The sequence below is a fragment of the Panthera tigris genome, chromosome B1, assembly GCF_018350195.1.
Source record: "Panthera tigris isolate Pti1 chromosome B1, P.tigris_Pti1_mat1.1, whole genome shotgun sequence".
In the NCBI taxonomy this organism is placed as follows: domain Eukaryota; kingdom Metazoa; phylum Chordata; class Mammalia; order Carnivora; family Felidae; genus Panthera; species Panthera tigris.
This window is the reverse complement of record NC_056663.1, coordinates 163,447,463-163,471,441: the sequence shown is the minus strand read 5'-3', so window position 1 is coordinate 163,471,441 and position 23,979 is coordinate 163,447,463. Positions and strand designations below refer to the sequence as shown.

General features: G+C 39.6%; 1 protein-coding gene across 5 annotated transcripts in view; it reads right to left on the bottom strand.

Moving 5' to 3' along the window:
• The window catches only part of FRYL (FRY like transcription coactivator), a 265,419-nt gene that overhangs the window by 36,174 nt on the left and 205,266 nt on the right, over positions 1-23,979 (bottom strand). For all 5 annotated transcript variants that reach the window (XM_042984565.1, XM_042984561.1, XM_042984562.1 and 2 more), the window contains 14 exons: positions 23,374-23,458; positions 22,717-22,829; positions 21,569-21,719; positions 20,802-20,905; positions 19,439-19,624; positions 17,903-18,107; positions 16,298-16,419; positions 15,356-15,546; positions 13,944-14,038; positions 12,274-12,881; positions 11,834-11,931; positions 6,776-6,946; positions 3,934-4,074; positions 2,525-2,722 (listed from right to left, as the gene is read on the bottom strand). In XM_042984565.1, the coding sequence (XP_042840499.1) occupies positions 2,525-2,722; positions 3,934-4,074; positions 6,776-6,946; positions 11,834-11,931; positions 12,274-12,881; positions 13,944-14,038; positions 15,356-15,546; positions 16,298-16,419; positions 17,903-18,107; positions 19,439-19,624; positions 20,802-20,905; positions 21,569-21,719; positions 22,717-22,829; positions 23,374-23,458 (2,468 nt within the window). The remainder of the gene's footprint in view (positions 1-2,524; positions 2,723-3,933; positions 4,075-6,775; positions 6,947-11,833; positions 11,932-12,273; positions 12,882-13,943; positions 14,039-15,355; positions 15,547-16,297; positions 16,420-17,902; positions 18,108-19,438; positions 19,625-20,801; positions 20,906-21,568; positions 21,720-22,716; positions 22,830-23,373; positions 23,459-23,979) is intronic.

Here is a 23,979-nt window from a genome sequence, read left to right as displayed (position 1 = left end):
AAGAGGACTCTTCGAGACACTGAGACCTTCTACAACACCTCCATTGAGGAGATGCCCCTCAGTGTTGCTGACCTTATCTGAGGGGCTGTCCTGCGACCTAACCCTACCCAAGGTTCAGTCCTTAGGGGGCTGAAGAGCAGCAGGAGCGGGGAGGGAAGGGAGCCTAAGGATGGACTTCTCATTTTTTTCCCCCTTTGACTGTCACTTTTTGAGGCAAAAAACAAAAAACAAAAAACCACCTGTCATCTTACCACTCAGATTTAATCTATTACCATTTTGGTGTTTTTTCAATGCATACTGTTCTATGCGCTTCAGTAATGTGCTTTTGCAAATATTCAAGCTGGGTAACAACTCCAAAGCGGAAGGGATCTATGTAGCTTCTCCCTACAAATCTGATGTGTAACATTTCCAAGTTTGTTTCGGTAAAAATTCTATGCTCATCCACAATCCATCTGTATTTATTCTGGCTTTGTGAAGCATCTTGAATTTACATCTGAAAATCGTAGTCAAGCTCATTTGCATGTCACACGGTTCCTTTATGATGTGGTTCCTGCTGCTCTCCCTAACCTCAACGTCTATCACACCCACCCTCACTTTACACCCCAGCAAACCTGAACTTGCTATTGTGTTCCAAACACACCTTGCCTTTAGGGACCTGTGTTTTGGCACATGCTGCCCCCCCCACCCCCACTGCCTTTGAATGGAATATTCACCAACCAAACCCATGGTCATCTTTTAATGGGGACTCCAGACCTCCAAGGAGGCCTTCTCTGACGCCACACATCTGGGTAATTATACTTGGACATTTGCCATGTGTTGGTGATTTGTTTACATGGCTGTCTTCCCTAGTGCACGTGAGTCCCCTAGACCTTGTGCGATACATCTCTGCTCCTCTACTCCAATGCCTATACACAGCAGGTACTTAGTAATCTTTGAAGCAACAAATTGAAATTAAGTATATCAAGTGTTTTTGAGAATTCTTATCATATGTGCTTCAGGACAGAAATTCTGATATTAACTAAAAAGTCAGCAACAAACATAGTTTCTATCTAAAAAACACAACCCATAAAGATCTGGATAAATTCTAATACCAAGACTGAACAGCAAAACATTTTTTAAAACTATATGATTCTAATCAATAATATTAAAGAAATTAGGTCTTCCATTTTTATCTGTCTCAACTTCCCTGCAATCGTTGTTCAGTAACTCCCTTCTTGAAAAATTCCTTCTTTGGCTTCTAAAAGACCACTTTAATGGCTCCAAGGCCAGTAAGAATGGGCTCAGGTGCTGGAAAAGAAACAAAACTGGGGGTTTCCACCAAGAGCCAAACATTTTTATGTGAGATTTGTGTTAATATGTGGCATAGTCAAGGGCCCAGGTTCCCTTCTGCACTGGTGGACCCTGCCTCTCTCTCCCTTTAAAATACTGGGCTTTTCAGGTCTTAGCTTATTTTAGCCTTATTTTTCCTTTCACAATTTTAACTGCCCACTTATAAAACATTGAAGACCTTACATTGTTACTTCCACCCCAGTTTTCTTCTAAAACATAAACTCTGATTGCCTCCTAGGCATCTCCTCTGGTAGGTTCTTAGTTCAGAATTGGTGATATATCCAAGGCTGATCTCCTCACTCTTCCCTTCTTGCAAAGATCTGTTCTCCTTGCCTTCTCCTTCTCTCAAAGGTACCAACATTCAGCCAGTTGTCGAAGCAATATCCTTGATGCCTCTTCCTCACTCAGTACTTCCTCTCCTTCCCATCAAGGAGATGTTTATGACTTCCTTAGTCATTCTGAAAACCGTCCCTTCCCTTTTCATTTTCTCTGCAACTGCCTAGAGACATGCCAACATGACCTTTTAATTATTCTAACAGATTCCTTATTGACTTCCCTCCTCTCCACCTGGTCTATTTTTCCATCCTGGTCTATTTTTTCCATCCTGTTGCCAGAGTAAACTTCCCAAAATGCAAATCCTGCAATTTCCACTCCAGTTAAAAATCCTTTAAGAGTTCCCACTGCTTCAAGATAAAACCATCTTGTTATGATGCATGCAAGATCCCTAATGATCTTGCCTCTTCCTCTGCCTTCGGCTTCATACTCTACACTTGCATTCTCTATAATCTGTGCTCAGGATATGGTACAAATTGGAAATTTCCAGAATACCATGCTTTCTCACACTACGAGGCTTCATTCACACATGCTGCTTTTTCCTGCATTAATCTCCTGTTCCCAAGCTTCCATATATGCTTGCCTAGGGTTACTTTATCTTTCAACACCACATCAGGTTAGAGGTACACGCTGTATCTTCCTACAGTACTTTTAACTTACTTCCAGCTAAAGCACTTATCACAATGTTTATTTACCCACTGACCCAAGAGATTGTATGCTTCCCAAGGACAGGCCTTTTTACCACCCCCACCCCAATTTCAAAGCACCTATCACAACGTCTCCTACTGACTATGCGCTTAATCAATGCTTGTCGGATGAGTGAGTAAATGAACAAATGAAAGTTTCAAATAGAGCACCTTACCTCAGATATATCAAAATGAAAATCTAAGGTCTTCCCAGGCAACTCCTTGGAGACATTATTAAAAATCTTGGTGAAGGATATTTCAGGAGAACCTAGATCTCCTCCATAGGTCTTGGGGATATCGTTGGGCACAACGAGACTTGCAGAGCGAGACACCACCAGTTTTAATATGTTAAGGGCTTCCTTCCAGTAAGGACTCTGTTTTCAAAAGAATAATGCACATATAAAAATTATAAATATATATTTAAGAACCAAAATTTAGTGTACACTGTAGACAATGAAAATATTGTTTCTGCAAAAACTTCTATAAATCATTCGCTTTTACTTTCAGGTCCTTAACAGAGGATCTGAGTTACGAAAGTTAAGAAAATTATCGTTTCTTTTTTTTTTTTTAATTTTTTTTTAACGTTTATTTATTTCTGAGACAGAGAGAGACAGAGCATGAATGGGGGAGGGTCAGAGAGAGGGAGACACAGAATCTGAAACAGGCTTCAGCCTCTGAGCGGTCAGCACAGAGCCCGACGCGGGGCTTGAACTCACGGACCGCGAGATCATGACCTGAGCTGAAGTCGGACGCTTAACCGACTGAGCCACCCAGGCGCCCCAGCAAGACCTTTCTTAAGAGATAGTTCAAAGGTGAAATTCAGTACAGACCAGACTGACTTACCATCATTTGCGTGGTTTAAACCAAGTCTGATTTCCTACTTTCTAAATATCTGGGCTCCTTCTATCAGACACAGAAAATACCTCTAAAATACAGACTCTACAAAGAGTTCTTCTGTTTCTAAAAGTAGTATCTGGGGGCGCCTGGGTGGCGCAGTCAGTTAAGCGTCCGACTTCAGCCAGGTCACGATCTCGCGGTCCGTGAGTTCGAGCCCGCGTCAGGCTCTGGGCTGATGGCTCGGAGCCTGGAGCCTGTTTCCAATTCTGTGTCTCCCTCTCTCTCTGCCCCTCCCCCGTTCATGCTCTGTCTCTCTCTGTCCCAAAAATAAATTAAAAACGTTGGAAAAAAAAATAATTAAAAAAAAAAAATAAAAGTAGTATCTGTTCATTATTAGAATCTGGTTAGTAGCAGGTACAGAAGAGTCACAAGTATACTGTCCGGAGGTGATGACAGCTGCCACTCACGTACATTCTTTCCAGCCACTACGGACATGTGTATTCAGAGATGTAACGATTAATCAAAATTGGAAATCACACCAATGCTGCCATTCAGAGTTTGCTTTTTGTCCCTTACATGAAGAGCATTTTTTCCATGTCATAAATATTCCTGGAAACATGACTTAGGGACTAACTACTTCCCTATTCTTGGACCTTTCAAGTGGTTTTTTTTTTGTTTGTTTGTTTGTTTTAATGATCATAGGATTGTTTTACAAGGAATTCTATACATAAATTTTGTGGTCACTCACCTGTACATATTTACCAATAATCTTTATGATCTCCAGATTAAACTGCTTGACCGGGGCAGCAGAGAGGTCAATATGGCTCAAAAGACTATAGATGATCTGTAGTAATGACTGCTGCATGCTGGACAATCCTTTCTCTAATAGCTAAAAGTAATATAAAGAGTATAATTTCATGAGGTTAAGGAAAATTCAGTATTTATATTTATGATGCTGAAAAACAGAACAGATTTAATCCATGATTTTATGGTTAGATGATCAGAAATCCAGAGACTAATAAATAACAAAGGTAAAAGACAATGTCTATTACCATTACTTGTCCTCAGTTCAGAAAGGATCAATAGATAATTATTTTTATCTTAATCTTAGTGTTTTCTTTCATTTCCTGAGCTAATTTGAGTTAAACACCACTTATTCTAGGTTAAGAAAAAAACCATCATACCACCATCACCAGAGAATAACTATCCCCAAACCATTCATAACAGCCACTTGTTAACTATGTGATCTTAGACAAGTTTCTTAACCTCTGAGCCATGATTTTTTTTTTAAATAATAATCACACTATCTACTTTATATTGTTTGCAGGACGATTAAATATATGTGGTTCTAAATATACACAACTAGTTTCAGTACTGTTGTTAGGAATAATTTCAGAATTAACAATAAGAATAAAACAAGGAGAGTAACATTTGGGGCAAAGCATTCTCTCTATAGAGTGAAAAAAATGTCACCATACGAGGTATACACAGGCTGTCCTGTGCCAGTTCCAGACTTCATGACCCCATGATTGGAGAAACAGTGCTACCTTAGTGGTGAGCTTGATGGTGGCACCAACGTGAAGCTGGTCTAAGGAGCATAAACTCAAAGCCGATAAGAACAGGCTTAGGAAGTTACCCTTGGTTTTATGTTGGCTATTGTCCTAAGGATGTAAGATAAACCTAGAGACCTGTATTTATTCAGGTTAGAAAGCTGTCACACAGTTCACATCGTCAGTTCACTTTTTTTTTTTTAAGATTTTTTAGTTTTTTAAAGTAATCTCTATACCCAACGTGGGCCTCGAACTCACAAACCCGAGATCAAGAGTTGCGTGCTCCACTTATTGAGCCAGCCAGGCACCGCTCCCTGCCATCATCAGCTCTCTTAAATGTAAGGTTGATGGGAGCAAACCTATCAAAACCAACACCTTAAAAATGCACACCAGTCCTAAACTGGTTTTTATAATCCTAAAGCATTCTGTGTTCTATATCAACCTCAGGGATATAGCTGTTAAATAGTGTTTTCAGCCATATTTAAAATACCTATTGAGTTATGAATAATTTTTTAAGTTTATACAGTGTTTTGGGTTTAATTTTTAGAGGCCAGTTTTTTTTTTTTAATTTTTTTTTTTTTTTAACATTTATTTATTTTTCAGACAGAGAGACACAGCATGAACGGGGGAGGGGCAGAGAGAGAGGGAAACACAGAATCAGAAGCAGGCTCCAGGCTCTGAGCCATCAGCCCAGAGCCCGACGCGGGGCTCGAACCCGCGGACCGCGAGATTGTGACCTGAGCCGAAGTCGGATGCCTAAACGACTGAGCCACCCAGGCGCCCCTAGAGGCCAGTTTTTAAAAAGGAAGGTATCACTTTATTATAAGCTGACAAAAATTTTTAGTGAGTAGGAATTTCTTCCTTTTGAGATTCTTTGTGGATTATCTACTCAATAATTTATTTTTCAGGCATGAAGTTACTTTCTCAACAACCAAATATTAACTTTTTCAAAAAAATGTTCATTTCTTTTGAGAGAGAGAGTGCATGCGAGCAGGGGTATAGAAAGTGAGGGAGAGAGAGAATCCCAAGGAGGCTCCATGCTTAGCCTGGAGTCAAATGTAGGCCTTGATCTCATGACTGGGAGATCACGACCTGAGCCGATATCAAGAGTTGGCTGCTCAACCAACTGAGCCACCCAGGCACCCTGATATTAACTTTTTATGATATTGTAGGGCTAGTGTTTTTGTAATTCCATCTTTAGCCACTCAAATCATATCTTAGATCAGGGAGCAAACATATTATCAAAATAAGAACTTACCCAGCAAAAATGCCTTTGCACGCCATTTTATTCTAGAAAGGATTTCACAGCCAAGAACTAATTTTTCACAAACAAAAAATTATAACCATTCTCTAGGATCAAGACCACTGAAAACCCATTTCTTAGTTGAAATAAAGGTGTAGTTTACATTATTTGAGTTTTATGTCACTTAAGGACAGTGAATATGAAAATATATTTAAATGTTAATATATTTATTTAATATTTTAAATAAAAGGTAAAGTTTATCTTATTTTGAGTTGATATCACTTGAGGACAGTGAATGAGAAAATAAACACTGAAAATGAAAATTAAAAAAAAAAACCCTTTATACTTGAAAGTATGCTTTATACTTTCTTTATACTGGAAAGGAATTACCCATATTTTACTTTTAAAAAATGTTATCTGTATTCACTTTCAAACACAATTTATTTATTTATTTATTTTTTTTTTTTCAACGTTTATTTTATTTTTGGGACAGAGAGAGACAGAGCATGAACGGGGGAGGGACAGAGAGAGAGGGAGACACAGAATCGGAAACAGGCTCCAGGCTCCGAGCCATCAGCCCAGAGCCCAACGCGGGGCTCGAACTCACGGACCGTGAGATCGTGACCTGGCTGAAGTCGGACGCTTAACCGACTGCGCCACCCAGGCGCCCCTCAAACACAATTTAAAGATTAATTAGTATCAGTACTGCTTCTAGAAATAAATCTACGTGAAAATTTTGCCACAGAACAGTTAAAAAAAATTACTTTTTTTTTTTTTTTTTTTTTTGGTAAATTTACCTCTGCAAGATAAGTCACAAGATTAAATGTAGTATCTGAGAAGGAATCATGCAGATATCTACATACTACGTTGATCCAGTTAGAACAGTCTCTGGAATATGTGTGTGTACTATACAAACTCATCATGTGAGCCAGATTGACCAGCGCTGGGCATTTCTCTTCTGCACACACCTAAAAAACAAAGAAAATAGTGTCATTCACCCCAAATAAAGGCAATTTAAGGTTTAAACTTGATTTTATACTAAATGTATTTATTGAAAAATTTAGAGGTAGGTGTTGAAGCTTTAATGCATTTTATTTTAATCCAGTAGAAAAGTTAAATAAGAGAGGACAAGAAAAGAGGAAAAAAAGCACAAGGTATTCCTGAGGCTCTGTAAAACTGCCTTTGATAAAACCCCTACATAGTTTTGTAAATGCTACATATCATTTTATAACTGTTTTGTAAAATCCCTGCATGGTTCAGTGCACAATAACGGAACAGGCAGTCTCCACTGAGGAGTTTGCAGCCAGGTTGGGACCAGCCCCAGACCTTCCCTTCCCTGTGCTCCCTTCCCCACCCCTTCAGGGGAGCAGTCAACTGCAGAGCCGCTCACATGTGTGACATAGTCAAAAGACTCTACCGGAGCTCTGATAGAGCTAAGTCCTGCACCTGCAATGAATGACAGACAACCTGTAGGATAGACCCCAAACTGCTCTTCAGGAAATAAGCTCCTAAGGTCCTTGGCCAGTAATTTAATGTCACTTCGAAATGTATTGACCTCCTAGAATTTGTTTGATACAATATTATGGAAACTGAATCAATAAATGTTTGTGGGGGATGCCTGGGTGGCTTAGTCGGTTGAATGTCCAACTTCGGCTCAGGACGTTCATGGGATCGAGCCCAATATCAGACTTTGCGTTGACAACGTGGAGCCTGTTTGGGATTTTCTGTCACTCCCTCTCTCTGCCCCTCCCCTGCTCATGCTTGCTCTGTCTCTCTCTCAAAAATAAACATTAAAAAACAAAAATGTTTGGGAGGATCTTACTGATCACATGTACCTTGTTTGCTTGTTCCCTGAGTTACTGGTGAGGATGTTCCTTAGTCTGCTCTGGGGGGGCACCTGAATAATGCAGAACTGGGAAAGGGCCACACTACTCTTTCATTCCCACCTATCACAGAGCTGTCCCTGAAATATCGTCTACTTTTCTGTTTTTCATTTTCCTCATTTATTCTACCATCTAATTGAGGTTTTGTTATGTATTTTCACAAACCTAGAACATTTATTTATTTATTTAAAAATTTTTTTAATGTTTATTTATTTTTGAGAGAGACAGAGTGCGAGCAGGGGACGAGCAGAGAGAGGGAGACACAGAATCCGAAGCAGGCTCCAGGCTCTGAGCTGTCAGCACAGAACCTGACACAGGGATCGAACCCATGAACTGAGAGATCATGACCTGAGCTGAAATTGGAGGCTCAACTGACTGAGCCACCCAGGCACCCCAAACCTAGAGCATTTATTAAAGAAACTATGGTTGACCCTTCAACAACACGGGATTTAACTGTGTGGGTCCACTTATATGTGGATTCTTTTCGATAAGTATAGTACAGTACTGTAAGCCTATTTTCTCTTCCTTATGATTTTCTTAGTAACATTTTCTTTGCTCTAGCTTACTTTATTGTAAGAATACAGTATACATATAGTATACAAAATATGTGTTAATTGAGCTGTTTGTGTTATTGGTAGGGCTTACAGTCAACAGTAGGGTACTAGTAATTATGTTTTAGGGGAGTAAAAAGTCATATGTGATTTTCAACTGTGCGGGGGGGGGGGGGGTTGGTGCCCATAACCCCTGTGTTGTTCAAGGTCAACTGTAGAAAATTACCTTTTAAAATACATATATTTTTCAACTTTCAGATGAATATAACTATTACTTTGATTCATCATGAGGACATTATCATTGGATAGACCTGAAATATGAAGATATGTAAGGCTGTGAAGACCATTAAAAGTAACTTAAAAGCTGCTTAATAAAATTATTTAAAGTAGTTAATGTATTACCCTTTACCTATAAAACATACACTAGGAAGAAAATAAATTTATGTTTCTCATTTGTATTTCAAAATATAATTAATCACGCTATTTTTTTAAATCACATAATTTTATCATTTCACAATTTGTTATTTTTTAGGAATAATTTTTATATTTTAAAATAAGTTCTTTTTGATTTTTTTTAGAAAAAGAGAATGTGAGCAGGGGAGAGGGGCAGAGGGAGAGACAGAGAATCATAAGCAGGGCTCCATCCCACGACCCAGGGATCATGCGTGACCTGAGCCAAAATCAGGAGCTGGACGCTGAACCGACTCAGCCACCCAGGTGCCCCATTAAAGTAATTTCTGTAAAGTAAAATTTTAAAGTGTGTATCTTCCTGAAAAATTCTTCTAGGATTCTTATGTTCTTAAAAAAATAGGTTTTTAAAGCATGATCTTTTTATTTGTTTAATCTCTACATGCAATGTGGGGCCTGAACTCAAGACCCCAAGACAAAGAGTTGCATTAAAGCATGATTTTTAAAAACCTTTAATTGAAAAGGAAGAAAATTCCTAGGAATGTATGCTGTGTAATTTTAAAGAAAATGGCTAAATGTGGACTTAATTTTGGAAATTTTGAATTACCAGGTTAAAATATGACTTCAGAAGACTGTCTTATAAGCAAACATTTTTAGCATACTATTTTTTGCCATAATGAATAGCTTAAAAGGACAATATTTGTCCTAAGTGTTGCCTCGCTTTGAAATCCTGTGCTCTCCAAGGGCACAAACAGAACTAGGGATATTTGCATAATGAGGAAGCACATAATGGCAGAAAATTGCTCTCAACAGTTTAAGTGAGAGAATAATTAAGGAATCCATTTAATTCACATCCTGCAGGTTGCTGAAAGCCGAGGGAAGGAACCTTTGTGTGCTGCTCAACAGGAAGAAAACAGACTTAACGACAATTTATGACGCACACAAAGCCATGTTTGATTTCTTAGAAACAAAAAGGTATCTGGGACTTTCCTGTGCTTTGCCCTGGTCAAGACGGCAGAGGCCTGACCCTCTGAGGGGTGCCCACATCCTTGGGGCTGGGCTGGGCTGAGTTCTTCTCTTATGCCAGCATTCAGCAGGAAGTTCTCAGGCGGGAAGAGTCACCTGCCATTCTAAATGCTCCTACTCTACTTCCCTGATGATAGGATTCATGCTTTTTATTTTTTGAAATCCCAAAGTAAGCCAATATACTTTTTTTCCCTTTATATGTTCTTTCTTATCTCTCGTGAAAAAAAAATACATCTTTACAACATTTTTCTAATGACGTATCATTAGAATACTAAAAGGAAAGGTATTTTAATAAATTATTTTGTACCACTTTCAGACCTCATTAATGCAAATATATGTTGTTGGGTGTTTAGGGCAATCCTTTTCAAAATTAAGATGTTTCCACTAATGATAATAATGGCTCTTTTTTTAAAAAATACATGCTTTTAAAACGATTATGTTAAAAATCTCTCCCTATCTAATTTAGAAATTTACTTAGGGATGGATTCAACAGCATATTTTATTACATATGATCTTGCCACTTATTAAATATTATCTATCAAGATAACAAAAGGTTTCTAGTTTTGTGACTCTTAATGTGATTAATTGGGCTGGGATAACCCGGGGAGAAATCTGCACTTACCAGTCATGGGATTTGGGCACTGGAGAAGTGGGTGTTTTACTTGGCTTTCTGCATGCTTGCTCTTTCCCCTTACTGTTGTGTTAGTTTTGTTAAATAACCCTCAGCTTTTCAAGGGCTGCTTATAGAAAAAGCTCTTGCAGAGAATTTTACTTGCTTATTCCCTTCTGTTGAAGATTTCTCTGCTTTTCCTCCCCCTGCTTTAGCTAGGTTATCTTATACTGCTATCTTATACTCCTCTCCCCCAGTTCACTTAATTTCCTGCTGTATGTACAGGACTTGTAAATTTATAGAACTCCTTCTTATAACTGTCTATATTTTCAGTTGTTAAAGCCTTTTTTCCTAAGACTCATTAACTGACAAAAAAAGAAGAAAGAAAGAAAGAAAGAAAGAAAGAAAGAAAGAAAGAAAGAAAGAAGAAAGAAAAGAAAGAAAATTAAGAAATAAGTTTAAGCAGAAGGCAAGTTATTTGGGTTATTTTTCTTGAGAGGAAATTATTTTTAAAAATCATCTTTTTTAAAAGTATGATCAAGAGCTCTAACACTTTCGAGCAAATGTTAACAGATGACTTAAAAATAGCTACATTCCTGTTTCAGAAACAATGAGAGGGAAAGAGCCAAATAAGGAAGGGGAAAGGATGAAGCCAGCAAAGAGAGACGAAGAGAATGTTTAAAGAAAAAAAAGGCAAAAATAAAAGAAGAGAGAACTTTCGGAGCCACAAAACGTGTTTTGCCCTCTTCTTCTCAGGGCCTTTGCACGTGCAATTTCTCATGCCTGGAAAACTTCTACCCTCGGCCCTGTCGTTCCTTGTTTCTCATCTAGGGATCTTAGTTTGGTTATTCCTATTCAGCCTGCAGTGTCGGCTTTGAGAGGATTTCCTCTAGGCGGACTGTTGCTTTCTGTGCCCCGAGAGTACTGTCCTTTCACTGCACTTATCAGACAGACTCTATGGCCACTGTCTACTATTATACCCCTACTGTAAGGCCCACAGGGGCAAGTATTCTGTCTACTTTGATTATCACTGCATTTCTGGCACCTAACCCAGTGCTCAGCAAGTATCTGGTGGTGAACAAAGGAATGAATTGGAAACTGATAGAGAAGCAGAAGACAAAAGTAGGGAAAGGGAACCGAAAAAGACTCAGACTCAGTGGAGCTTTACTCTAAACAAATAATTTTATTCACTGTGATTTGAACAGTGGTAGCTTACATCATGACTGCAAAACTCCTTTATATGGAGGAAAAGAATAAAAAGATGTGAAATTCACAGCGGAAGTGATGGTAAAAGATTTTTAAGAGATTCCCCCCTTTAAGGTAAACTCCAGAGAAATTTCCCACTAGCGTTTATCTTTCAGCGTAACATTTGCTTACCTTTGCTATTCGACTAGCTGTTTCTTTGCAAAACTGAGTTGGGCTGTCAAAATGCTGGATTAAGTGAGGCAATAAGCAAAGGATGTTAAGAGGAAAGCCTATCAAAAAAAAAGCAAACAATAACCAATTTTTATTGCACATTATTTAAAAAATTCAAGGTATTTTCTTTAATGGTTCACGGAAACCATTTTATTTTTATTTCCTGGCGTGCCTGATCTTCTTAAATTCTTTCTTTTTTTTTTTTTTTTGCTTTTACCAAAGAATTTAAGCTATCTCACATATTAAAAACAACAACAACAACAACAACAACAACAGCAGCGGCAGCAGCAGCAACCCATGATTGTTTGTGGAAAAGCAGAAATTAGAGTTCAAAACAAATGATTAGTTTACATTTCACTACACTAGAAAGCAGAGAGCTGGTGCAATTCTGTTAACATCACCTGACAACTGGGAAGGATCCACCAACGTGTGCTTGGAGACGGCGATGAGTTTACTGAGGAGGTGCACGGTCATCTCTTGTGTAGATACTGAGGTAAAACCCTTAAGGAAGAGCTGCTGAAGGCCTGGGAAGTTACTCCATTTCAATTTGCTTTGTACATTTTCAATCTTCTCTCGACTCTCTGATTTATCCAAAGGCAAATGGATAAGCAGTTTGTTGAGAAGCCTGAGAGCCAGGAGGTATTCATATTCGTAATCCGATTCTAATAGCGATGCTGCTATCCAAAAAATGGTGGCCATCAAGTTGGCAGGCTCAGTAGGGGACTGCACGTCATACATGCCTTTCTCTCGCAGAGAGGAAAGGCTTCTAGTCCTTGCTAAACTATTGCTATGGTTTATCCGTCCATCCATTATGTCCAGTGTGTTACTCCTCCGCCGGTCACCTCTTCGGTCACCAATTAAACTTAGTCTCAAAGAGTTACTTCTTGCATTACTGTTATATCCCAAATAACTGCTGCTGTTAATGGGACTTGTGCTTAGATTGAGTTGTCCAGTGCTTTTCCTGTTAGCTGCATACTTGTTTCCCATTAGAGGATCATGGTATGAGGTTCTTTACAAAAAAAAAAAAAGAAAGAAAGGAAAATAAATGCATGTACAATCGCTTCCTTGGCTACATTATTTACTCTCAAAGACACTGAAAAAAAACAGTAACTGTTACCAGGACAAATTATGTTTCAGTATCTGACTTCGCTTCATCAAATTTCAGCTCTTTCCTCCATACTAAAGCAAAATGTACAACAGTCTCTTTCCTACTGTGGCCAACTGTTTCCTGTGAGTTGGATGGCGTTTGATTTGAAGTGAAAATTCTGCTACCGTTATCACTGACCACCTTCAGCATTACATCCAAAGCAGACCTCATTTGTCTTATCCCCAAACTTGATGGTCCCCATATCCTTATTTCTGTTAATGCACACTCTTTACCCACCACCCCCCCCCCCCGCCCCGCCCCCAAATCAAGCTCAAAAATGTATGGTTGATTTCTACTTCTCCCTCACATCCAATTATCACAGATTTAAAAATAGTGACAGAATGCTTCCTGTATGTGCCAGGAGTATGGAAAAGCTAGGAATACTGAAGTCTGCTGGGGGAGATGGATATGTAAAACTTTACTGCTTGTTACTTGCTTTATTCAAATATGAAGAAAACACCGTGGGAACCCCCAAAATGGAGTAAGTAGCACTGCCCTCGAGGAGTTAGAAATATCCGAGATGGGTCTTGAAGGATAAATCGATTCAGGAGGTGCAAGGAAGAGAAAGCTGGAGGAGAGGAGCAATTTGTGGAAGGTGTGAGCCAGGAGGGGGGCGGCCTGCTGTGGGGCAAGGGGATGTCGAGCGCAGCGGGAACGGAGCCGGGCAGTGAGGCTGAAGCCGAGTCACGCGGCAGCAGAAGGACCCCTGACCGGGCCATTACAAGAACACCACCGCCACACAGAGTGCTGGGATTTTTTGCATGGGCTCCCTGTCCGAGGCTCCTTTCCCCACTGCTGGTCCATCTGAATGTTTTGGTATCATTCCCACCAGCAATATCAGGATAACTTAACGTTATAGTTATGCGTCTTCAGCTATGGCAGTTCTGTATACGAATCTACAGTTCGCCTGGATGCAATTCTTACTGAGAAAGGGCAGAAAGAAGATCGTAATGCTTCATGGTTTCGGCCAACGTGTCAATCGCAGACTCCAACGTGAGCAGGAGTTCAATCACAAACCCCTAGGAGAAGAGGCAGGTCTTAACTCATTATGCTTTGGAAAAAAAGGAACTCAGAATGGACTTCCCGAGGAGATTTAAAATTAGAACAAACTCAACATTAACATTGCAAAATGATTAAACTCTTGAGCAACATGATCTTGCTGATTGATGAAAACTCCTCAAACTAATGGTTATAATGGCACCACGATTCACCCAAAATTGCTTAGGCCAAAAATCTACGAGTCATTTTTGTTTCTTTCTCTCACGTCTAAGTTAAGTCCATTGGCAAGTCTTAAAAATACTACTTTAAAATATATCTGAAATCTGATGACTCCCCTCCACACTTCCATAGCTTCCCGTCAGCTAAACTACCACCATTTCAGCGTGGACTTTTACAACGGCCTCTTAAATGACTCCTATTGCCCTCCTGAGGACTCTACCTAGCCTCCAGAGCGAATTTTTTAAATAGCAAATTATATCCATCACCCTCCTCTCAAGGCCTATGAGTACTGTTCGCCATCACTTACAAGTAAAATCTCACCTCTCCCTAGACCCCCCATAATCTGGACCTGTCCCCATCGATCTTCAGATGCTAGACACCACCATCCAATAAACTAGCCATACTGGTTTGCTTCCTGTTCCTCAAAAAAAGGCTTGTTGCTTCTGTCTCAGGGCCTTTGCACTCACTACTCTTATTTCTCTGCCTGAAATATTCTTCTGTATTATCACAGGACTCACTTCATTTACGTACGTGTTTAAAACTCACCGTCTCAGATGGTCACATATAAAACAACTTCCTCTCCCATACCGCTCCTTAACCCATTACTCTACCTTATTATGTTCATAGCAATAATCTCTAAATAAAAGTGTGTTACATATCAGTGCTGGATTAGAGGCTTATTTCTCCAACAGAATGTGAGCTCCAGAATGCCAGGAACTTGGTCGCTACCAGATCCCCAGTGTCTAGAACAGTGTTAATAAAATCATTAGTCTGCATAGACTTAAGTTCTCTATTGCATTATTTCACTTAATTTACCTTAACAACTCAACACTCTACATTTAAATTTAAATCCCAGGATAATATGCAAGTGTGGGCCGTATGTGTGTGTGTAAATGTAAAGCTTTCTCTGATTCGCACTGAAGTATGTGATTCGATTAGTATGTTATTAAGTATCACGTACAAAATTTTGTTTCTTAATTCTTTGCCTGCTTGTTAGCATTTGATACCAATGCCGAGTAACCATTATCTTGCTTGCCCTGTGGTGCTCTGTACTTGGCAAATGAGTCCTTGACAATGAGTAGCTGCTCAACGGCTGCTGAACGAATTTAATGCAATACCTGTGCATCTTCTCCCGGATCCCCTACAGTTTCTACAAGTCTGGAGAGAACATCAGAGAGTGTAGTTGCAGAAAGAGGCTGCTTTAGGGCCCTGAAAATCTGGAAGGATCTCCCAGCATAGTGTCGAGAAGAACAAGAAAGTGCTGTTTGTAGAGCAACTTCACTAAGATGATGTTCCAAATGCATTCCTTCTGTGAAGACAAAGGAAACAAGTGAGTGCTTCTTGTTGCTTGGAATGCAGGGTTATCATCAGCCGCTAACCATTTTAAACCCGGTGCCCAGCACAGTGCCTGGCAAACCGGGCAGGCACTCAGGCTTTATGGCAATGTTTTTTCTTTCCATTAAACTCCATTTGCATTTTGCTTACTTATTTTGTAATCTTTAAAAAAAAAAAAAATTTATTTATTTATTTTATTTGAGAGAGGAGGGCACGAGTGGGGGAGAGGAGCAGAAGGAGAGAGAAAACATGAAGCGAGGGGCAAAATCACCTCTCGTTGAGAACCACTCCTTTAGACAGATACGTTTTTTTTTTTTACAGTAACTTTCAGAATGTGTGGATTTCAGATCACAGGAGCCGCCTACTGTATAGAAAAGAATTCAAGTTTGTCCTCTCCATCTATGTTCCTTTAATGTAATCGTTTCATAATACACAACTGCACTGTAACTTTATTATGCCACCACACACAAAATGAAGCACCCCGGAATGTCACAAGTGGCTTTCTTATTTTTTAAGGAGTCACTTAATTTTTCAAGGACTAACTTAATTTTCCTTTAATCAAAAGTTATCCACCATCACTAATAACTTCAAAAAGAAGACCTGTCTAAAACTTTTCACTTTAGACTTCTCAACTGTCAACTCATTGCTACACATTACCAGAAGTTTTCGCATCACATGAAAAAGTCTCATTGAAAGTATTATCTGAAATATTTAATGAAAGATACCTGAGCTTGACTGCTTAAAAACAGAAACCACATGTTTCAAAAATGTAGTTAACTGCTCAGCACTCTTGATGTTAGGATTCTTGGCAGAAACATCCTCATGGTTCCAAAGGGGCCCTCTTTTTCTGAAAACAGAGAACAGACATAATGCCCGTGGTTTTCAACTCACATTAACGGTTTTACTCACAGTTACATTAGATGTGCCTTTGCCATGAGAAAGGACTTCACTTAGTGGGCTAAGCCAAATAGCACGTCGCACAGTCGACTACTATTTACGTACTTGAGCATGTGATGGTCTACGGCAAGGAGAGGAAGATCCAGGTTACATGGGATTTGAGTCTTCCATCATTACAGTTGGACTCTCTCAGAGGTGGGAGGAAAGGATGACAGACTTTTACGAAGTGAGAAGAGCACTGGGAACTGCTTATGTGTCATAGGTCACAGCAGTATAATTTGGAGAGGCTAGAATGTATTTAGATTGTAATGCGAAGGAAATAATTTACTAGCTGAAGATCCAGCATAAGTTTAAGAGAGAACAGTTTCCTGTTGACTCTTTCTTTAAAACATCTTTGCAGGCGCCTGGGTGGCTCAGTTGGTTGAGCCTCCGACTTCGGCTCGGGTCACGATCTCGCGGTGTGTGAGTTCGAGCCCCGCGTCGGGCTCTGTGCTAACTGCTCAGAGCCTGGAGCCTGTTTCAGATTCTGTGTCTCCCTCTCTCTGACCCTCCCCCATTCATGCTCTGTCTCTCTCTGTCTCAAAAATAAATAAACGTTAAAAAAAAAAACCCAAAAAAAACCCAAAAAACATCTTTGCATTCTCAAGGCTGCCGCCTTGGTTAGTAAGGGTTCAACCCCGTATCACCTCAGGCCCAAAGTGCCCTGAAAACCTCCTTTGTGGTCACGCAGCCACCAGTATCTGACAGGTCTAATTCATCCCGTTCATTGCTCCGAGACTGATTTTCTCAACCTATTTCTTTAATTGTGCTTCTCACCCTTCCCATCCAGCTCCAGGATTTTCAATAACGTCTGCTTTCTTGAAAGATCTGTAGCCTATGGCTGAGGCCTCAGAGCCCTCCAGTTTGACTTCTCCCTGGACTACAAAGTTTTCTCGTCCAGAAACTTTTCCCTCAGCATTACAGTCAGACTGGGTTACTCACCATTTCCAATACTTTATTTCTCAAGCCCCTGATGGTTTTGCTCTCTTGCTGTGGGACACCAGCCCCCCTTCTTTCTCCCCATCCATTTCTTCTATGCTTATGGTGCCTTGCAAAGAGTAGGCTGTCATAAATAAATATTTGACGACTGACTGATAATGTAGCTAATGAAAGTGGAATATGTATTCAGGTAAGACTGTATTCTCTTTGGCTACTTGGTATCCAGACACACTTGAGGTATCCAGACATACTGGAGGTATCCTCCAGTATAACTGTGTGAGCACAACAGGAGAAAGTCTTTGGAGGCATCCAAGTTTCTAAGTATCACCCAATACAAACCTGTGTATTCCCAATCAGTGGCACACGAGAAATCAAAAACAGGGTTCGCTGTAGCTGACAAAAAAGAATGACTTAACACAGGTATGTTGCCAGAATGGTGAGAGCTGTAACGTTACCTTGAGGTAATGAATTCCATGAGGGTTTTGACTTTTCCATCCTGCTCTACGGAGATGTCGACCTCGTTGAGGAGAGTGGTGTGTAGATGGGAAATGGCAGCGCTGTTATTTCCTAAGCTGATACTAGAAGAGGTAGAACTTGAGCTAAGCCCTGAGTCAGTCATAGGGGAGGGCTGGTAATCAGGTATAAAATCACTAACGCCCGCTGTAAGAGAAAGATGGCCGTCAATACCCAGACATGAAAGGATCTCATACACTATTGAAAGCGTCAAACTATCCTTCCTCACAGGTTATGTGGGACACATGAGGGGATCTGTTGCTGTCAGCTGCTACAAATCAGCACTCCTTCTGCGGGAACCTCATAAGCACCAAATTCCATCAAGTGAGTTTGGGGGGCAAACATTGTCTCCCACAGCCTATTATTAAAACTTAGCTATTTGGGTTTGCTGTGAAGTCTTTTGCTGCCATCTGCTGAAGAAAGTTGAAAGTGGCACTTTCCTAATATTTCGGCACATTGCCTCAATGTGTATTAAGTCAGTCTTTTCCACAATGTGAACTGATTTTTCTTATGGAAAGGATTCTATACTTTCCACTTCATTTTACCTGAAGAAGGACAATTTTAAAGTCTCTGTAATATTTATATTATGTCAATTATTAAATTCTTTTTATTACGAATGCCTATAGTCACAAAATGGCAAAAGAAGACTTAAGAACAAACAACAAAAACCAACTATGGAATTTTTAAAAAGATGTTTTAACATAAAAGAGACAGTAAACTTTATTCATATTTTAGCCACATTTTAAAAGGTGCAATGTTTCCTAATAATTGTTTTCTTACTAACCACAGGGTTTTCACTAAAGAACTTTAACCCTGTATCTGACATTACATGATTAGTAAGAAATGTAATTTTATTTCATTTTTTAAAAACAATTATTTTCTAAGTCATCTATTATTAACCTGATGATACAGACAAATGGATAAGAAAGTTAGGGCTATTAGGAAAGAAGAAAATAGAACTTGCAAAGTAAATTAAAAAAGAAAATCACACCAATAGTGAAATAACTTTTATATCAAAGTCTCATTAATTTGGGCCGCATTACTTCCAAATGTATAATTTGGAATTTACTAGACTTAAAAATGCCTAACATTTTAAAGACAGTAAATATAATCAAATGAACAATAAAATGTTAATGTCTTGCTTTGTTCATTTTTCAGATCTTGAGAGCACGAGGAATGTAATACAGGGTCAACATCTTCTCGGTAACTGTGCTCCGTAAGCGAAGCACTGTTTCACTGATCCTCAACCTGCATGTTGAGAACTTAAAATTCTTATGACAAAGAAAGACCCTTACAGGTGATACAGACTCAAATACTCCAAGGTTAATTCTTTTACCAGTTAATGATGTAAATGGTACTTAAAATCATAAAACTACACTTAAAGCCTTTCAACTTTTATTTAGTTGACTTTCTCTGTTACAGTTTCCAAACGAACGAAGCATGATTCCATTGTCAAACTGGACGTTTAAAGCAAATACCTGTGCAAGTGTAATCTAAGTGCGCGGTCTGCTTGACCGTGAGCGCCCTGGGCTCGTTAAACTCCCTGTTCCTGAGCAGGACAGAGGCAACAGCGCGGATGTTACTGCTGGGTCCCGTGACTATTAGCAGGTGCAGGAGCAGGCGCTTACAGTGCTCGTACACCTCGGGGTGGCAGTGGTCAGACCCTGAGAACGACAGTTGGAAATCATCGTCAATGAAGAGAAATCACAAGTACCCTTACCTTCAAATGCATATTTTATTTTATTTTTTAAAATGTTTTATTTATTTTTGAGAGACAGAGAGAGAGGGAGAGAGAGAAAGAGAGACAGAGCGCCAGCAGGGGGTTGGGGCAGAGAGAGAGGGAGACACAGAATCCGAAGCAGGCTCCAGGCTCGGAGCGGTCAGCATACAGCCCAATGTGAGGCTCAAACTCACGGGCTGGAGATCACGACCTGAGCTGAAGTCGGAAGCTCAATTGACTGAGCCACCCAGGCACCTCCCAAATGCATATTTTAAAGAAAAGCAGAAAATACAGAAAATATTTTGTACAAGATGATGTACCACACGGTAATTCTTATTGGCCTGGAGTTTGTAACAATAGCCTATTGTCTTACAGTTAGCAGGGGGAATCAAGACAAGTTTTCAATGCATCTTGTGTCTAAAACTTAGAACCTATTAGAAATTATTACTCTGTGACAGAATACTCAATGTAAATGACTTTTTTTAAAGGCAAGCATTTTTTGTGCCTAGCGCACAATGAAAAGTCAGTAGATGTTTGATTACTGAAACATCAAAGTAATAAATGTGCACATCAGGAAAACTTCAGGTAAGATGACTACCTTGACTTTCTTCAGGAAGCCAATCCTACAAGCATGAAAAGTATTGTGATGGATCCCACAGATGGTCCCTATTGTGGACCGTCTGACTATTACAGCTGAAATTCCCCTGTTATTGAGGGCACAGTGGACTCTCAGCTGTAATAATCAGACAGTCCACAATCCCATTCTTTTGAGAAATACTTGGACCCCATTTTAATTTTCCTTTTACTCTGCAAATTTCCAGTCTGAGAGGTAAGTTAACTTTACTCTTGCTGTGGGTACCGAATTTTTCCTGCTAGACGGTAACTGTGTTTGTGAGCAGTGGAGGGATGACAGGACAAGAACGGGAACGCAAAGAGAAGACCTTTTTGTGGTTACAAGAGAGGCGAGGACGGACTCCCTACTAGACCATGAGAATCCCCGTAAAAAGTGTCATGGGAGTTACGTACCAAACAACGGTTAATAGAAATACCAAAAAACCAGACTGCCTTTAAATTGTCACAGGAATATAATGTCATGTTGAGTCAGAACCAGTGTTAATTACCTATAAAAATTGCATGAAGAAGAAGATGGAGGTAGCTTCCCCATTCCACCTTCACACTGTGGTCAATGATCAGATCCGTCAAAAGGATCACAGCTATGTTACACCTGTGACAAACGAGACGCCTATTAATGTCGCAGCAGAGTAAACCTGGAGCGAATCTCATGCCAGTTACTTGCAGCCTTTAATATTGTATTTTATGGAAAAATACAACTTCTCAAGAAAAAAAGAGGAAAAGAAATATAGCTGAAGAAACCGTTAAGTGATGGTTCTAGAAAAAAACATTACCTGCTAAGGGCTCCTCAAAGGCAAGGGTCACATTTTCTTCATCTTCAACCCTGACACCTAGCACACCGCTTGCCACATAGTAGGTGTTCAGTACGTGTTGGTTACATTAATACATTTTGAAAGAATGCCGTAACTATTCTACTGGGATTCTGCTAAGTAAAATTCACTTTAACGCAACTCCAAACAACAGTGCCTCTAGTACCGCGAGATATTTTTCAGAGGAAGTAACTGGGTCCCAGAAAGGTCAAGTAACTATGCCAGACACCCAGAAAAGCAGCAGCAGACGTAGATTTAACAGTATTAATGGTAAACAGAGGTCTGAGTGTTGAGACTTCTCGAAATCTAAACACATGGATCTGATTTGTCGTAGCATGTCAAGAAAGAAGTGGCTTTTATTCTGTGTTGTCAGATAGCATAAAGAAAGCTGAAAGTATTAAGCAGCGATTTGGCTCGTATGAAATAGGAATGATGCTGTAGTCCACCTGTGAAGAGGTAATCCAGGTGATGACGTTTCAGGCAAGTAATCCACCAGTGGTGACCAGCAGCCTCCAGCTGGTGGGAAGGGTAGTGGCTCTCCTTGATTATGCTCCATCACTTTCAGTCGCCAATTAGAATAAAGTGGCATTGAATCACCTATCAAAATAAAATGATCTCATTTTCTACACCATCTCTTTTCTGCCAACATACGCAAACGCTAGTAAGACACCAACGATTTACAGCATTGGAAAGTGATACAAAATAACTTCCCACTCTTCGGACATAGGTTTGCTAGGAAGACCTGCGCACAAACACTATCACACTAAGCAAATCAGAGACGGAAAGAGGTATCCATTCGGGCTCTATCCTTTGTATCAAAGCAAAACTATACTAGCGCTTCATGAAATTTCAGAGTTCACGTCCAAGCCATGAAACCACATTATAGGTCAAGCTGCCTTGTCACCAGGGCCTTCTGGTAAGTTACTCAACTCTAAATTTTCTGAGACAGGGCCAACACAAACCCATCTTAAAAGGAAATCTGCTCTACCGCAGTTGGGGCTGCAGGGTGCAGTGAAAAATGGCATCGGGAGATGTGAATTCTGTGTGACGTGGGTAAGTCACTTAACCTCTCTGGACCTCAGTTCCATCATGTGCAAAACGAGGAGATTGGACCAGATCACCTTCAGGGTTAACTTCCCAGTCTGAAGGCTTTTGCCCTTCTACTCCACTCTACCTCAGTGTTCTAGTGAGACTTGGGTAGATATTCACTTTACCATTAATTGCAAGGGAGAACTTTTCAGTAAAACATAAATCCACAGAAAAAGAGCCAACCCATTTAAAAAAAAAAAAAAAAAAAAAGCAAAAAAAAAAAAAAAAAAAAAGCAGGCTGTAGTCAGTGTCTATGATGCTTCTTGAGAACCAATTCTTATGTTCCTGTTGACTCGTCTAGAGGGACCCTGTGCTTTTAAAACAAATTTCCCCCATTCGTGCTTCTCCTCAAAATCAGGACATTTCAGGTTATGCTGGAACACCACTAGTGGCAGTTAAACACTTCTTAAAAACAATTTACCAGAAAAATATATATTTACTAACATTAATATATTAAGAATACACCTCGCCATTGTAGTTATAAAAAACATTTGGAACTTATTACTTTTTTCTTCTTCATAAGATCCTCCAGAGCTGCTACTGTATCGAGATTCTAGTCTGTGATGTTGACGATTTAAGTGACTGTTTAGTCCACTGTAGATGTCTAGGTGCACATAGCTATGGGAATGATCATGGAGTTAGTCACAGTTCATGGAAAAATGGTATTTGTACTTTCGGTTTCACTTTCTATGTTTAAAAAAGAACACAGTACATCAACTATTAACAAAAGTTTACTATGACACACACACACACACGTTAATTTCCATCTTATAGTTCAAAAGTTTAAGATTTAAAGTCAATTATTTCTACCTGAAGATTTTTCTTAAATGGGGTAGTAATGTTCGGATAAAGCCTATTTTATAAAAAAGATAGGCAGAGTGAGTAGCCATTTAGGAAAGTCTAAAACTGTAAACAACACAAAAAGAGACAGAACATACTCTACCTATTCATCCGTTAGAGCACGTAAAAGAATCTAGGAAGTCAGCATTTTAATGATGAAATAGGCAATGTGGAAAATTTCCAAAATGGAAATGTATTTCTTCACTAGAATTTTGAAATATACATTCTATGAAATATACATGCCAATGCAGAAGTTATCATTTATTCTGATAATCAGGCTCTGTCAAACCGAAAGGCTAATGAAGAACAAAGGGGTACTTACCTCTCTTCAATATTCTCTTTTATGGGCTTATTATCGGGATTGCCGTCTATGGGAGCTACCATTGTATTGCTACTGGAAGTAGTTCCTGCAATCAGAAATAAGACAGTATCTGTGAACTTAAAGCCTGGGATAACTCAGTAAGAACAAAAGATTGCAAAATTACAGATGTTAAAACTCCACTAAAACGAAAGCAACGTGATTTTTATAAAGGAATGTACTTGGGGCAGTTGGGTGGCTCAGTCAGTTGAGCATCTGACTTCGGCTCAGGTCATGATCTCCCAGTCCATGGGTGTGAGCCCCGCACTGGGCTGTGTGCTGACAGCACAAAGCCTGGAGCCTGCTTTGGATTCTGCGTCTACCCCCCACCTCTCTCTGCCCCTCCCCCACTCTCACTCTGTGTCTCTCCCTCTCTCTCAAAAATAAACATTAAAAAAAATTTTTTTAAATAAAAAGGAACGTACTCATAACAACCAAGAGGGAAAGGAGAGAGCAGCAACAAAATTTTGGATGGTTGAAAACAAATGGACAAGAAGTAATTAAGCTTTAAGAAGGCTGAATCTTAAGCTGGTCGTGGGGTAAACCAAGAAGCTTCCATATCTATGCTGT